Raw genomic sequence first — 15,155 nt, 5'->3', positions numbered from 1 at the left:
AATAAAAAGAACAACTATGGTGCTAATGTTCAATATGGTGCAAATGCAAATAAACAGCAGATAAATTATGCATAGATTCCTGACTGCTTAATGGCTGACTAAGGGTGGTGGTTTCCATGCATTTGCTGGAGCAATAAACTGCAGTACATCAGGTTTCATCTTAAAGTGGATCCAAGCTGAACTTTTATTAATTGCATAATTGTGTTCCTTACAAATAGATTATAAGCATTCCACAAGCCAAATACTTTTTTTTTTTTTTTTTGGAGAAGGAGGAGGCGGTTACTAGCCAAAGATTTCAGAGGCAGAGGGGAGGGGGGAGTGAATTTTTCACAGGCTGAGGGGTGGAGATGCAGTTGCAGATTACCTAATGATGACAAACAGAACCTGGCCGCTCTCATTGTATCACAGGAACACATCATCATAAACTGTTGAAGCTGTATGCAGCCAGATTTTCTGTGTAAACTATCTAAACTTTAGATAAGATATATAGACAAGTTACTTGTTATAGTTAGTTTTGCATCTCGGATCCGCTTTAAAGGACAACTGTAGAGAGAGGAATATGGAGGCAGCCATATTTATTTCCTTATAAGCAATACCAGTTGCCCGGCTGTCCTACTGATCCTCTGCCTGTAATACTTTTGGCCATAGACCCTGAACAAGCATGCAGATCAGATGACCTGACAATGGGCATGATTCATGAATTTTTTTCACCTGTTTTCCTCTGTTTTCACTTTATCTGTGCTACATTTTTAAACTCCCAAAAAGCAAAAATATAATATAATTAAGGTAAAAAAAAGTAATATTGAAATTAAGTTAATCAGGAACAACTTACTTTGAGTGATTATTTTGCTTGTAAATGTGCTGAAAAGTTATTTTTATGAATTAGGTGAGAAGTCATTTATGAGAAGTTTTGTGAATAGAGCCCCTTGTCAGATCTGACAAGATTAGCTACATACTGGTTTCTGGTGTGATTCAGACGCTACTACAGCTAAATAGATAAGCAGAGCTGGCAGGCAACTGGTATTGCTTAAAAGGTAATAAATATGGCAGTCTCTATGTTCTTTTCACTACAGTTGTCCTTTAAGCCGTCTACAAAAATGAGGCGACGGGCATCCAATCAGGACGGTTATGGTGACGCTTGGAAACAATGCGATGTCAGGTACAGTCTGGATGTATTTGCCTCACCATTACTGCGATTGCTTCCCTTGAGAGGTGTCCAGTTCCTCCACCCACTTCCACCATTGCAGAGAAGAATAGGAATGAATGGGAAAGCTTACATTTGTAAAGTGATTTTGTCCCCAGCCATAATCTGCCACCCCTGCCATAGTCTACGCTCACTTTCCCACAGGGAACCAATTAACCTGCCACGTCCGTTCATGCAGAAATTTCCATTACTAAGACTTTTCTTAGTCAGATCATAGTTTGTGCTGCTGAAACCCATTGTATGTCTTGGCAAGCTTTTCTCTTACTACACACACCGCTATGACACCGCTATGATATTTCTATTAAATGTGACTCCTGAAGGCAGTTGTGCCACACTCCTGCCTTGGCTTCTTACAACAATTCAATTACGTCAAAAGCAATCCCAGTTGCACAAAGGTGCTGCACTTCCATCAGATGAGTCAACTCATTTTCACCATCGATTCAAATGAAATTCTGACCAATTCTGTCCTGAGGTACATCCGCCAAGGGTCATATAGTGAGTGTAAAAACCAATTACATCCTCCCATAACCGTGCTTGTTTTTAGTCCCATCATGGCATGCTCTGCCAACCCTCCTCACCCATCTCCCTCACTCTCTGGCGAGCTCTCCTCAAACTCACATCCATCTCCTGCAATAGGCCCTGGTCTGCATGGCTTTGCCACTGGTGGCTATAGGTTAATATGGGGTGTGAGGGAAAGGGGGCACCTGCACCCAGGGCTGTGGAGTCCTTACAAAAATCTTCCGACTCTAACTCCGGTGGGTATCAGCTACTGATTGGGATGAAGTTCAATCCTCTGTTAAATTTTCTCTTTAAAACAAGCAGTTAAAATCCGACAGAATTAACGTTTTTTGGACTATTCCATCACCTCATGGGGGATTCTCAGGGTTTTCTTTGTTTTTAGAATAATTTCCTTAATGGCAGTTTAACTGCAGAAAATAGTAAGATACCAGCCAGCTTCCCTACTCACTTGCACACAATTTTGGCAGTTTAACTTTACAACTGCGTTCAGGGAAGACCCTGAGAATCCTTCATGAGGATATGGACCTCAATTTGCTTAAAGGGAATGTCCAAGCAAAATAAAAAAATGAGTTTCACTTACCTGGGGCTTCTACCAGCCCCATGCAGCCATCTTCTGCCCTCGTAGTCACTCACTACTGTTCCAGTCCCCCGCTGGCAGTTTGCCGACCTCGGAGGTCGGCGGGCCGCATTGCGTACATTTTTACGCATTCCCGCTAGCGCAGGAACATTAACACATACATTTTTACGCATTACTGGTTCAATGCGTAAAAATTTACGCATTGAACCAGTAACACGTAAAAATGTATGTGTTAATGGAGCAGCAGTGAGTGACTACGAGGGCACAGGATGGCTGCATGGGGCTGGTAGAAGCCCCAGGTGATTCCCTTTTCCAAAATAAAAATGATTGAAACTTAATTTTTTTAAAACAAAACACAGCTGAGGAATTCCAGGTAAGTACTATGTAACCACTTAAGGATCAGGCTATTTTGTAACGATCTGTGCTGGGTGGGCTCTGCAGCCCACAGCACAGATCGTATTTGCAGCAGGGTGACCAGACTTCCCCCCCCCCCTTTTTTCCCCACTAGGGGGATGTCCTGCTGGGGGGGGGTCTGATCGCCGCCGGCTGCCGGCGTGTTGCGGGGGCTCCTCAAAGCCCCCTCGCAGCGAAATCGGGCCTCCCTCTCTCTTCCATGCGTGTTTACAATTAGCCTGCGAGCCGCGATCGGAGGCTCGCAGGCTGTTCACGGAGACACCCTCCGTGAACTGACATGGAAAGGTCGCTCGAACGAGCGGCCGTTTCCATGTAATACCACTTCCGACCTGCTGCCGCCTATCGGCGTTGGGCGGTCGTTAAGTGGTTTTTAAAGGAATACTGAAGGGGGGGGGGGGGGGGGGGGGAGGTCGGGGGAAAAGGAGTTGAACTGACCCGGGGCTTCTAATGGTCCCCGGCAGACATCCTGTGCCCGCAGCCACTCACCGATGCTCCGGCCCCGCCTCCGGTTCGCTTACTTTAAAGTCTAAAAAAAACGTTGCGCCTGCGTTGCCGTGTCCTCGCTCCCGCTAATGTCATCAAGAGCGTACTGCGCAGGCCCATTATGGTCTGTGCCTGCGCAGTACTCTCCTGGTGACATGAGCGAGGACACGGCAACGCAAGCAAAGTGGTCATACCATACTGGGCCTGCGCAGTACGCTCCTGGTGACATTAGCGGGAGCGAGGACACGGCAACGCAGGCGCAACAGTTTTCAGACTTTAAAGTAAGCGAACCGGAGGCGGGGCCGGAGCATCGGTGAGTGGCTGCGCGGGCACAGGATGTCTGCGGGGGACCATTAGAAGCCCCGGGTAAGTTCAACTCATTTTCTCCCGACCCCCCTACAGTAGTTCTTTAGGCTTCTTGCACACAGAGACGTTACAAGCGCACGTTAGTGCAGCCTGTAACGCTCCCCCAACGCACAACAATGTAACACAAGTGGGCTGTTCACACTGCCCATGTTGCGTTACATTGTAACGCAGCAAAGTGCTACATGCTGTGCGTTATGTGCGGCTAAGCCGCGTTAGACTGTTTGCACATGCTCAGTCATGTTGGGGAGGAGGGGAGAGCGGCCGGGCACATGGCTAATTAATATTCACTGCACTCAGTGACGTGCAGTGTGTACTTCCTGGAGCGGCCGCTCTGTGCGGCGATTGGCCGGGCGGGACCACGTGATGCCGCATGCGTCCAAGAGTACGCATCACGGACGCCAGCGTGAGCTGCACAACGCGACTCACTCCGACGTCCACACCAGAGAGCACCAGGCGTTGCGTTAGGGGCACGTTATGTGCCCTATAACGTCCCCTAAACGCAACGACCTGGTGTGTAACTAGCCTTAAGTAGTTTATCACATCAGGTTAACAACACTTCACTTTTAGCCAGGCCGGTTTTACACTGTTGATTGGTGGCAGAAACAGGCAAAAACAGGCCTTCAGGGATTACCGTGCTAGTACCCGGTAAACCCCTTCTGGCTAATAGACGCTTGCGGTCACTTGTTTCGGAAATACAGAAGTGCACTGTAAAAAAACAAAAAAACAAAAGAAGAAGAGGGGGCTTGCATGTCTCCAATCCCACCGCCTGCAGTATGAAAACACCCATAGGCTGTCTTTGGCATAACGGTGAGGTGAGGTAAAATTACCCACCGCAACAGTGTTAAAGGTTTTTAAACACAAGAACCACAGCTAATGGCCTGATCCAGGATTCACTGCCTCCTGAAGGACTGACCTGGAACAAGCATTGAGTTCACAATACTTCCTGCAAGTTAGTGGCTCATTTACACAGTTTAAGCAGCATCAAAAAGACACCAAAACAAATTAAACAATGGCGGCTGTCTCATTTCTTTTCTTACAGGTGAGATATAAAAAACCTGTTAAGAAGATCTAATCTTTATATCTAGTAGTGCAGGGGTCCCCAACCTTTTCCGGCCCGGGGACCACTTACTGACCAAATATTTCTCCGAGGCCCGGGGGGGGGGGGGGGGGGGGCACGGGTTATTGCGTGCGCGACCTAGTGGACAGTGTCGTGCGCAGCGGGTTACGGGGGGAGGGGCTGGGGTGCGGCAGCATAGCTAGCATAGTTGCCTCAGTATAGGGAGTTTAGTTGCCCCAGTATGGCTAGTATAGTTACCCCAGTGTAGCTAGTATAGTGCCCCAGTATAGCTAGTATTGTGACCAGTATAGCTAGTATAGTCCCAGTATGGGTCGGTAGTGCCCCAGGATGGCTAGTATAGTGCCCAGCATGGCTAGTATAGTGCCCCAGCATGGCTAGTATAGTGCCCCAGCATGGCTAGTATAGTGCCCCAGCATGGCTAGTATAGTGCCCCAGCATGGCTAGTATAGTGCCCCAGCATGGCTAGTATAGTGCCCCAGCATGGCTAGTATAGTGCCCCAGCATGGCTAGTATAGTGCCCCAGTGCCCAGCATGGCTAGTATAGTGCCCAGCTATAGCTAGTATAGTGCCCAGCTATAGCTAGTATAGTGCCCCAGCATGGCTAGTATAGTGCCCCAGCATGGCTAGTATAGTGCCCAGCATGGCTAGTATAGTGCCCAGCATGGCTAGTATAGTGCCCAGCATGGCTAGTATAGTGCTCAGCATGGCTAGTATAGTGCCCAGCATGGCTAGTATAGTGCCCAGCATGGCTAGTATAGTGCCCAGCAAGGCTAGTATAGTGCCCAGCATGGCTAGTATAGTGCCCAGCATGGCTAGTATAGTGCCCAGCATGGCTAGTATAGTGCCCAGCTATAGCTAGTATAGTGCCCAGCTATAGCTAGTATAGTGCCCAGCTATAGCTAGTATAGTGCCCAGCTATAGCTAGTATAGTGCCCAGCTATAGCTAGTATAGTGCCCAGCTATAGCTAGTATAGTGCCCCAGCATGGCTAGTATAGTGCCCAGCTATAGCTAGTATAGTGCCCAGCTATAGCTAGTATAGTGCCCAGCTATAGCTAGTATAGTGCCCAGCTATAGCTAGTATAGTGCCCAGCTATAGCTAGTATAGTGCCCAGCTATAGCTAGTATAGTGCCCAGCTATAGCTAGTATAGTGCCCAGCTATAGCTAGTATAGTGCCCAGCTATAGCTAGTATAGTGCCCAGCATGGCTAGTATAGTGCCCAGCATGGCTAGTATAGTGCCCAGCATGGCTAGTATAGTGCCCAGCTATAGCTAGTATAGTGCCCAGCATGGCTAGTATAGTGCCCAGCATGGCTAGTATAGTGCCCAGCATGGCTAGTATGGTGCCCAGCATGGCTAGTATGGTGCCCAGCATGGCTAGTATGGTGCCCAGCATGGCTAGTATGGTGCCCAGCATGGCTAGTATGGTGCCCAGCATGGCTAGTATGGTGCCCAGCATGGCTAGTATGGTGCCCAGCTATAGCTAGTATAGTGCCCAGCTATAGCTAGTATAGTGCCCAGCTATAGCTAGTATAGTGCCCAGCTATAGCTAGTATAGTGCCCAGCATGGCTAGTATAGTGCCCAGCATGGCTAGTATAGTGCCCAGCTATAGCTAGTATAGTGCCCAGCATGGCTAGTATAGTGCCCAGCATGGCTAGTATAGTGCCCAGCATGGCTAGTATAGTGCCCAGCATGGCTAGTATAGTGCCCAGCATGGCTAGTATAGTGCCCAGCTATAGCTAGTATAGTGCCCAGCTATAGCTAGTATAGTGCCTAGTATCTGTAGGTGGTGCAGCCGCTTCTGTTACCTTATGTGCGGGCGGGCGGGCGGCCGCTTCCGGATTCCCCCATGCGCCGCTCTCCTTCATGCAAGATGAAGTACTATCTCCTCCTATAACAGCAGCGCGTCTTGCGTCTGCTGTAAGGAGGAAAGGAGGCGGGGCAGCGGCTTCCTGCAGCGGCGATATGCATCGCCGCTACCATGGGAACCGCTGCCCCGCCTCCTTCCCTCCTTACAGCAGACGCAAGACGCGCTGCTGTTATAGGAGGAGATAGTCCTTCATGAAGGAGAGCGGCGCCGGGGGGAATCCGGAAGCGGCCCCCCGCTCATAAAGTAACAGAAGCGGCGGCCGCGGGTGGGAGGGGCAAGATGACAGACCCGCCGCGGCCCAGCTGGAAACTGCCAATGGACCGCCAGTGGGCCGCGGCCTGGTGGTTGGGGACCCCTCTAGTAGTGCATCAAAGTGTTGGGCCTCGTACACCCCCCATGTGTGCCTGAGTTTTCTCCGGGCACTCCGTTTTCCTCCCACATCCTAAAAACATACAGATAAGATAATGGCCTTCTCCCTAAATTGGCCATAGACTACGATACATACACTACACAACACATATAAAGACATATGACAATGGTAGGGATTAGATTGTGAGCCCCTCTGAGGGACAGTTAAAGAGAAACCGTGACCAAGGATTGGACTTCATCCCAATCAGTAGCAGATACCCCCTTTCCCACGAGAAATCTTTTTCTTTTTTCAAACGGATTATCAGGGGGCTCTGTATGTTTGAAATTGTGTTGAAACCCCAGCCTTGTTGCATTGTGGGAAATAACAGCTGTTTCCAACAGCCTAAATATCAAGCAGCAGCTACTTCCACTGACTTCACCTGCCAGCAGTAAAAATGTCACCATATGATAAATGTCAGAATGTAAATCAGGGAGAGGAAAGATTTAACAATGGGCAAACACTGACTACATCATTTATACACAACTATTGTAAAAATTAAGTACTTTTGTTCAGAACGTTATTTTCACTGGAGTTCCTCTTTAAGTGGCAAGACGGCGGCGCCATATAAATACTAAATAATAATTTTAGAAACTGTCCACCCAAAATTCCTTTCTAACTTTTTCCTATGAAAGGTTAGATTTAAAAGTAACCCTTAGATGAGAGGAACCACAGGATTTGTACAGCCCCTGTAGTCTCACCTCCCTCAGCATGCTCCTGGTCCAATCCGATGAGCTGCTGCAGTCAAATTAAAATCTGCAATCCCAGGGGCCACTGTGCATACATGGCCCCTTCTGTGCGTCTCCTTGATCGCGTGGCCATGTGCAGCTAGTTAAGGCCTGTAACTGCACAGGGGCAGAATGCTCTTGGCTAAGAAGTGTGATCGAGGAGGCGCACAGCCAAGCTGTGCATTAGCAGTAGTCAACGACTGAGCTCAATCGCTGACTTTATCAGGGCAGCGGAAAAACAGAGGGGACTGGAGGACTCCAAGAGAGCCGACAGCCTACAGGGGGCTGGAAGAAATCCCAGGTATTTCTGTGGTTCCTCTCGTCTCTTGGCCTCTATCAGTGCAAGGCACAGACTGATAAAATCCTAGTGGGCAGCTCCCACTCATGAGCTTTAGCTCTTACACAAGCTCCAGCATAATTTTGTTATTACATCATTTACATGGCACTGAGTGGCACTATTAGAGAGAAGCAAAGTTTCAGACTTCGCCCAAAACGAGCATAACTGACCATCTCGGTGACAACACCCTGTCTGCATGAACTGTGATACAACTGGCCCTTCATACTTAGCATATTAATTCTGGACACAAAACAGATGCAAATATTACAACCCAGCATTACATTCCCCAGTACTGAAAGCCAATATATTGGTTAAACGTGGTGGTTCTGACCTTTGTGCATCGGGCTGTGAGATAGTATTGACTAAGGCTTCCACGGCAGAATCAAACAGTTCAGGATCCCGCAGTGCAGTGAACGCAGCGAGCGTTAGCTCCTCGCACTCCGTCAGGGGGATGCCCAGCTGTGCCCAGCTAGAGAAACATTTCAGTACCTTCTGTTTGACAAATCCCGGGGAGTCGCTCTGCTGTAGCAGCTGGCGCAGCAGTGGGAAGATGCAGGCGGACTCCTGGGCCAGGCAGCTGCGGACTTGTCCCTTGCGGAAAGGAGGCAATCGGCTGGTCTGAAATTCCTCCGGCAGAACAGTCAGCAGTTCCAGAAGTGCCAGACAGCGAGCTCCGCCATCCGTCTGCCCATCCTCTTTCTGGAACACTCGAACCATGTCTGGCACAGCATGTGGCCACAGGTCTGGCATCATATTGAGTGCTAGAGAAGCCAAGGCCACGCACAGTCTTGTCAGCACAATCTTGGAGCCACTAGCAAAAGCGGAGATCTGTGTAAAGAGTTGTGACTTGAGAGTCTCGTACTGGTCTGATGGAATATCCCCCCAATATCTGGAGATTTTTATATGCAGGGCGCTGGCCCCAAAGTACTGGATTTCCGGCACCTTTCCCCCACTCAGAAGCTGCCAGCTGAACTGCCATGCCTGTGGCGACACCTGTGCTTGCATTAACCATTTCTGTGCGAGGTTCTTGTTGTCAATGTTGGGATCGTAGTACAACTGGTGAAGGGCCTGGAGAAACAAACAGATATCAGAACACAGTGATGGACTTAAAAAACGAATCCATACAAAACTGATTTCATATAAAGTGTCTAGAGGGCTGAATACCTCCGGTTTAAACAGTATCACCTCCCTGGGATGTTTCATGGCGCTGTTATGGTGATTACTACCGATCCCACTCCCATTGGGGACCCCACTCAAACAAACACACTCGTTGCCAACATAAAGCAAATTAAAAACCCATCAGAGACAAATGATTCTGTAAATTCAATTTTATTCTGGTTTATGTTGTTTTTTTATGTCTATAGCATCATAAGTACATGCAAACTGGAAAACGTCATACTTACCTTATTTTGATCCATTCTAAAGTTGTTCAATAAAGTCGTCTTTTTAAAACAACAAAAAAAGAATACTCACCACAGAGAGTGGCAGCCCTTCATAATGGCCACGGGCAATTTACGGGTCTGTAACTTAAAGATGAACTTTAACCCAGGATTGTACTTCATCCCAATCAGTAGCCGATACCCCCTTTCCGTGGGAAATCTTTACATTTCTCGCATAGATCATCGGGTTGGGGCAAAGGGGCTGGTGAAAGGGGGGGGCGTTGTGGCTGATACAGTGATGAAACCCCTCCCACAGTGTGATGTCAGGGCCAAGGCCCATACAGATTCCTGTCTGTGAACCCTGCTGCATTGTGGAAAATATCTGTTTCCAGCTGTCAAGCTAGCAGCATCTCCCCTGTGTCTATACATATACAGTGGGTTGCAAAAGTATTCGGCCCCCTTGAAGTTTTCCACATTTTGTCATATTACTGCCACAAACATGAATCAATTTTATTGGAATTCCACATGAAAGACCAACACAAAGTGGTGTACACATGAGAAGTGGAACGAAAATCATACGGGATTCCAAACATTTTTTTTACAAATCAATAACTGCAAAGTGGTGTGTGCATAATTGTTCGGCCCCCTTTGATCTGAGTGCAGTCATTTGCCTATAGACATTGCCTGATGAGTGCTAATGACTAAATAGAGTGCACCTGTGTGTAATCTAATGTCAGTACAAATACAGCTGCTCTGTGAGGGCCTCAGAGGTTGTCTAAGAGAATATTGGGAGCAACAACACCGTGAAGTCCAAAGAACACACAAGGCAGGTCCAAGACAGGTCAGGGATCAAGTTATTGAGAAATTTAAAGCAGGCTTAGGCTACAAAAAGATTTCCAAAGCCTTCAACATCCCAAGGAGCACTGTTCAAGCGATCATTCAGAAATGGAAGGAGTATGGCACAACTGTAAACCTACCAAGACAAGGCCATCCACCTAAACTCACAGGCCGAACAAGGAGAGCGCTGATCAGAAATGCAGTCAAGAGGCCCATGGTGACTCTGGACGAGCTGCAGAGATCTACAGCTCAGGTGGGAGACTCTGTACATAGGACAACTATTAGTCATGCACTGTACAAAGTTGGCCTTTATGGAGGAGTGGCAAGAAGAAAAGCATTGTAAACAGAAAGCATAAGAAGTCCCGTTTGCAGTTTGCCACAAACCATGTGGGGTACACAGCAACCATGTGGAAGAAGGTGCTCTGGTCAGATGAGACCAAAATGGAACTTTTTGGCCAAAATGCAAAACGCTATGTGTGGCAGTAAACTAACACTGCACATCACTCTGAACACACCATCCCCACTGTCCAATATGGTGGTGGCAGCATCATGCTCTGGGGGTGCTTCTCTTCACCAGGGACAGGGAAGCTGGTCAGAGTTGATGGGAAGATGGATGGAGCCAAATACAGGGCAAACTTGGAAGAAAACCTCTTGGAGACTGCAAAAGACTTGAGACTGGGGCGGAGGTTCACCTTCCAGCAGGACAATGACCCTAAACATAAAGCCAGGGCAACAATGGAATGGTTTAAAACAAAACATATCTATGTGTTAGAATGGCCCAGTCAAAGTCCAGATCTAAATCCAATCGAGAATCTGTGGTAAAATCTGAAAACTGCTGTTCACAAACGCTGTCCATCTAATCTGACTGAGCTGGAGCTGTTTTGCAAAGAATGGGCAAGGATTTCATTCTCTAGATGTGCAAAGCTGGTAGAGACATACCCTAAAAGACTGGCAGCTGTAATTGCAGCAAAAGGTGGATCTACAAAGTATTGACTCAGGGGGCCGAATAATTACGCACAGCCCACTTTGCAGTTATTTGTAAAAAATGTTTGGAATCATGTATGATTTTTGTTCCACTTCTCACATGTACACCACTTTGTATTGGTCTTTCATGTGGAATTCCAATACAATTGATGCATGTTTGTGGCAGTAATGTGACAAAATGTGGAAAACTTCAAGAGGACCGAATACTTTTGCAACCCACTGTATATACATACATATACTTATACACACACATATATATACACACATATGCTTATACACACATATATATACATAATCTATCTATCTATCTATCTATCTATCTATCTATCTATCTATCTATCTATCTACATATACACACACACACACACACACACACACACACACACACACACAACCTTTTAGCATACCACATTGTTAGTGGGTGTGTTTATAGATAATGGGAGTTAGAGCTGTTTGTTTGTTTTTCATGTCCGCTAACAGTAAAGATGATGACCCACAGGCTCACAATGGATCAAGCAACATGAATGAATTACACAGCGAGATTCAAATATTTTTTCAATCTATCTTCTATTTTAACATCACTTTGCAATGTATTTATTTTCCCCCCCACTGCTATCCTTCGGTATAGTTCCTCTTTAAAGAGAACATGTACTGAGTAAAATTATTTAAAATAAACACATGAGGTAACTTCAAATGAACATTACATAGTTACCTTGTCATCAGTTCCTCTCAGAAGCTCACCATTTTCTTCTGACAATGATCCCTTCCAGTTCTGACAACATTTTGTCAGAACTGAAATATATCAGTTGCTGTCAGTTGTATATCAGTTGCTGTCAGTTACAGCTGAGAGGAGAACTGATGTGTCCATGTTTCCCTATGGCTCAAGTGGGCGATATTACAGTTTAACTGTGTGCTGACCAGGAAGCTGTTATGGGGTAATGGCCATTTTCAAAATGGAGGATGGAGAATTCCATTGATCACAGTGGACAAACAGGACACAGGAGAGGAGAAAAAGATTGAGGAGTAGACTACACAGCAGGTAAGATATGACTTGTGTATGGTTATTTTGACTATTTATTTTCAGTACAGGTTTTCTTTAAGCACAGACTTGTCTCCCTTGGTAATTAACTGGAGGGAGAAGTGTACTTATGAAACAACTCAATACTTCATTGTTCCCGAATCAATAATGCAGTTGTAATGTATTTGAGCTGCAGAAAACACAGGAGAACTCCAGCTCCCTGAAAGCACTTCCCCACCACAGCAGCTTGCACTCTGCACACCTATGTGAATGCATTCTTACAGCTCTGGCTTCACTATGTCTCTTTGAAAACCCCTCACTTTACTGTTAACTGATGTGAGGGCCCATTCACACCTGAGCGGGAATCGCGCTACACATTGTAGCAAGTGGCAGTGTTCTCACTGCCGCATTTGCGGTTAGCGATAACCGCCACCGCGCTGCATGCAGCGGTTTGCCGGCGATTTGCGTTTCGCGATTAGCGATTGTGATTAGCGTACTAATCGCGATCGCTCCAAAACCGCTACAGTGTCCAGTGATTTTTCCGCATTAATCGCAGAAAAATCACTCCCGCAAAGCGGAGGCGGTAATCGCCGGCGTTTTGCGATTCTAGGTGTGAACGGGCCCTCAGGTTTCACATCAGTAACGTAATGGGTTCAATCAATGTTCTCTTCATATCAGTTGCCTGTGCCTGGGAAATTAGAGAGAAACCCATAGAAGCAGGGAGGAAAGCACAGAGCTGGTGCACCATGTACACCATGTACTAAAGAGAAGTGTTACTAAACAACAGTCAGCCAGTGGGCCGCATATCCTCAGGGAAATAAAAGCAGCAAGGCAGTACAATTCAATTACTAATCAGGAAGTTATTATTTGGAGCCTGATTGAATATACTTTTGCTAAAAGTCACTAGACTTCAGGGCCCGTTTCCACTAGAGTGAATCTACATGCTTTTCCTGCATGCAGATTCGCATAGACAATACAAGTTGATGGGACTGTTTCCACTTGTCAGGATTTCTGGGCGTTTTTCTGTGCAGAAAAAAAATCTGCACGGCAGAGCCATCAGAATTCACATACCGCTATGCGATTCGCATACAATGTATTTAATAGGAAATTCGCATGCGGTTTTGGTATGCGAATTCGCATACGATTTCGCATAGAAACAATGTAAAAGCACACAGGCACTGCCATGCTTACATTTGCATACATAGTCATCCATGTGAAATCGCATGCGAATTCGCATGAAAATTCGCATACAACCGCATGCGAAATTCGCATCCGCATGCAAATTTTTCCCGTGGCGATTCCCACCGCACAAGTGGAAATGGGCCCTAAAGCTGAACTTCAGGAAGGGATTAGGCTAGGTTTCCACTTGTGCGTTTTGTGTCAGATTCTTCTCTCTGAAATTTCACATTGATTTGGCAACCAATGGAATGAATGGGGCTGTTTCCACTCAATGCAAATATTCATACGCGTGGAAAAATCTAAGGTCCTGTATCATTTTTTCTGACATTGCGTACAATTCTTTGCATAGGCAACGCGAATTTTGGCGTTATTTGCCGAAAATTCGCATTAGAGCCATGGTTACAGGAAGTTGTCAGCAGTCATGACTATGCTGTTACTAGGCAGATTATGTTATATTTAACTAATGCTAAAACGTGTAAAAATGTAAATGCGAGTTTTTACTAAACAGAAAAATCTTTTTTGCAGGCGAAAATGTCACGCTATAGTGGAAACGTAGCCCAAAAAAAAAAATTATATATATATATATCTCGAATTGTATAGAAAATTCACAGCTTATGAAGGCAATTGATAAGGAACGATTCTTTGGTCGATTGCTAAATAGGATAAAATCGATCTGAAAGTCGGATTTTATGATCGAAATTGAAGAAAGAATCGTTCAGTAAATATGAACAATCGATAATTGCCTTCAGATTATTTACGATCATTCAAATCACATCAAAAGATCGCATTTAGTGAAACAATTGTACCGTTAATGGGCACCTTTAGATACATGCTTCAGTAACTGGAAGCTTCTGGATGGTCCAGAGGCATCCCGGATCCTTGGGGAGAGCACTGTACCAGCACAGGGCCTCTCCATCTTCTGGCTGTACTCCTGGCCTGTGGACATGCGCATCCTCACTGGGTGTACACGAGTAAAGTCCACACATGGCCAGTGCAACAAAGCCACTGTGCACAGCTTCATCCTTCCATGCACCGTGCACAGCTTCATCCTTCCATGCACAAGCGTTTTATTTAACTGGGCATGCATGGAACTGACTCACGCATGACCACTCCAGACGCTCTAGTTCACGGCCTCAAGAAACCCAGCTGACAAGCTTTTGTCAAATAGGGACCCTGTGCTGGAATGGTGGTCTCCAGGGGGATCCAGGAAGCATCTGGACTGTCCAGAGGCTTTTTACTACAGAGCCAAGTATCTTTTTAAATTCAGGTGTGCTTTAAAAGGGAACCTAAACTGAGGAGGATATGGATTTTTCCTTTCCAATAATACCAGACGACTCTCCTGCTGATCCTGTGTCTCTAATACTTTGAGGCACAGCACCTCAGCAAGCATGCAGATCAGGTGCTCTGACTGAAGTCCGACTGGATTAGCTGCACGCTTGTTTCAGGTGTGTGATTCAGCCACTACTACAGCAAAGAGATCAGCAGGACTGCCAGTCAACTGGTATTGTTTAAAAAGAAACATCCATATCTCTCTCAGTTAAGGTTCCCTTTAAAGACAATGGGAACCGCTTGAATAAAACAAAAAGGCAGATACTTACCTAAGGAGAGGGAAGGCTCTGGATCCTAATGAGCCTTCTCTCTCCTCTCCCATTGCCCATTCCAGCGCTGGCTCACCCGTAGCAGCATGTGACCAATTCAGTCAGATGCTGCTCTCTCCGCCGCCTAGAGGAAGAATTCGGAAGCCCGAGTGCTCCCAGAGACGGGCCACTCCATACTG

At 46.5% G+C, this 15,155-nt stretch overlaps 1 protein-coding gene across 1 annotated transcript in view; it reads right to left on the bottom strand.

The window, feature by feature from the left end:
• IPO13 (importin 13) overlaps positions 1-15,155 on the bottom strand; it is a 113,938-nt gene that overhangs the window by 72,657 nt on the left and 26,126 nt on the right. Inside the window, exon 3 of the mRNA XM_068239488.1 lies at positions 8,313-9,049. Within this exon, the coding sequence (XP_068095589.1) occupies positions 8,313-9,049 (737 nt within the window). The remainder of the gene's footprint in view (positions 1-8,312; positions 9,050-15,155) is intronic.

The sequence above is a fragment of the Hyperolius riggenbachi genome, chromosome 6, assembly GCF_040937935.1.
Source record: "Hyperolius riggenbachi isolate aHypRig1 chromosome 6, aHypRig1.pri, whole genome shotgun sequence".
Classification (NCBI taxonomy): domain Eukaryota; kingdom Metazoa; phylum Chordata; class Amphibia; order Anura; family Hyperoliidae; genus Hyperolius; species Hyperolius riggenbachi.
Note: the sequence above shows the minus strand (reverse complement) of the source record. Positions and strands in the feature narration are given on the sequence as shown.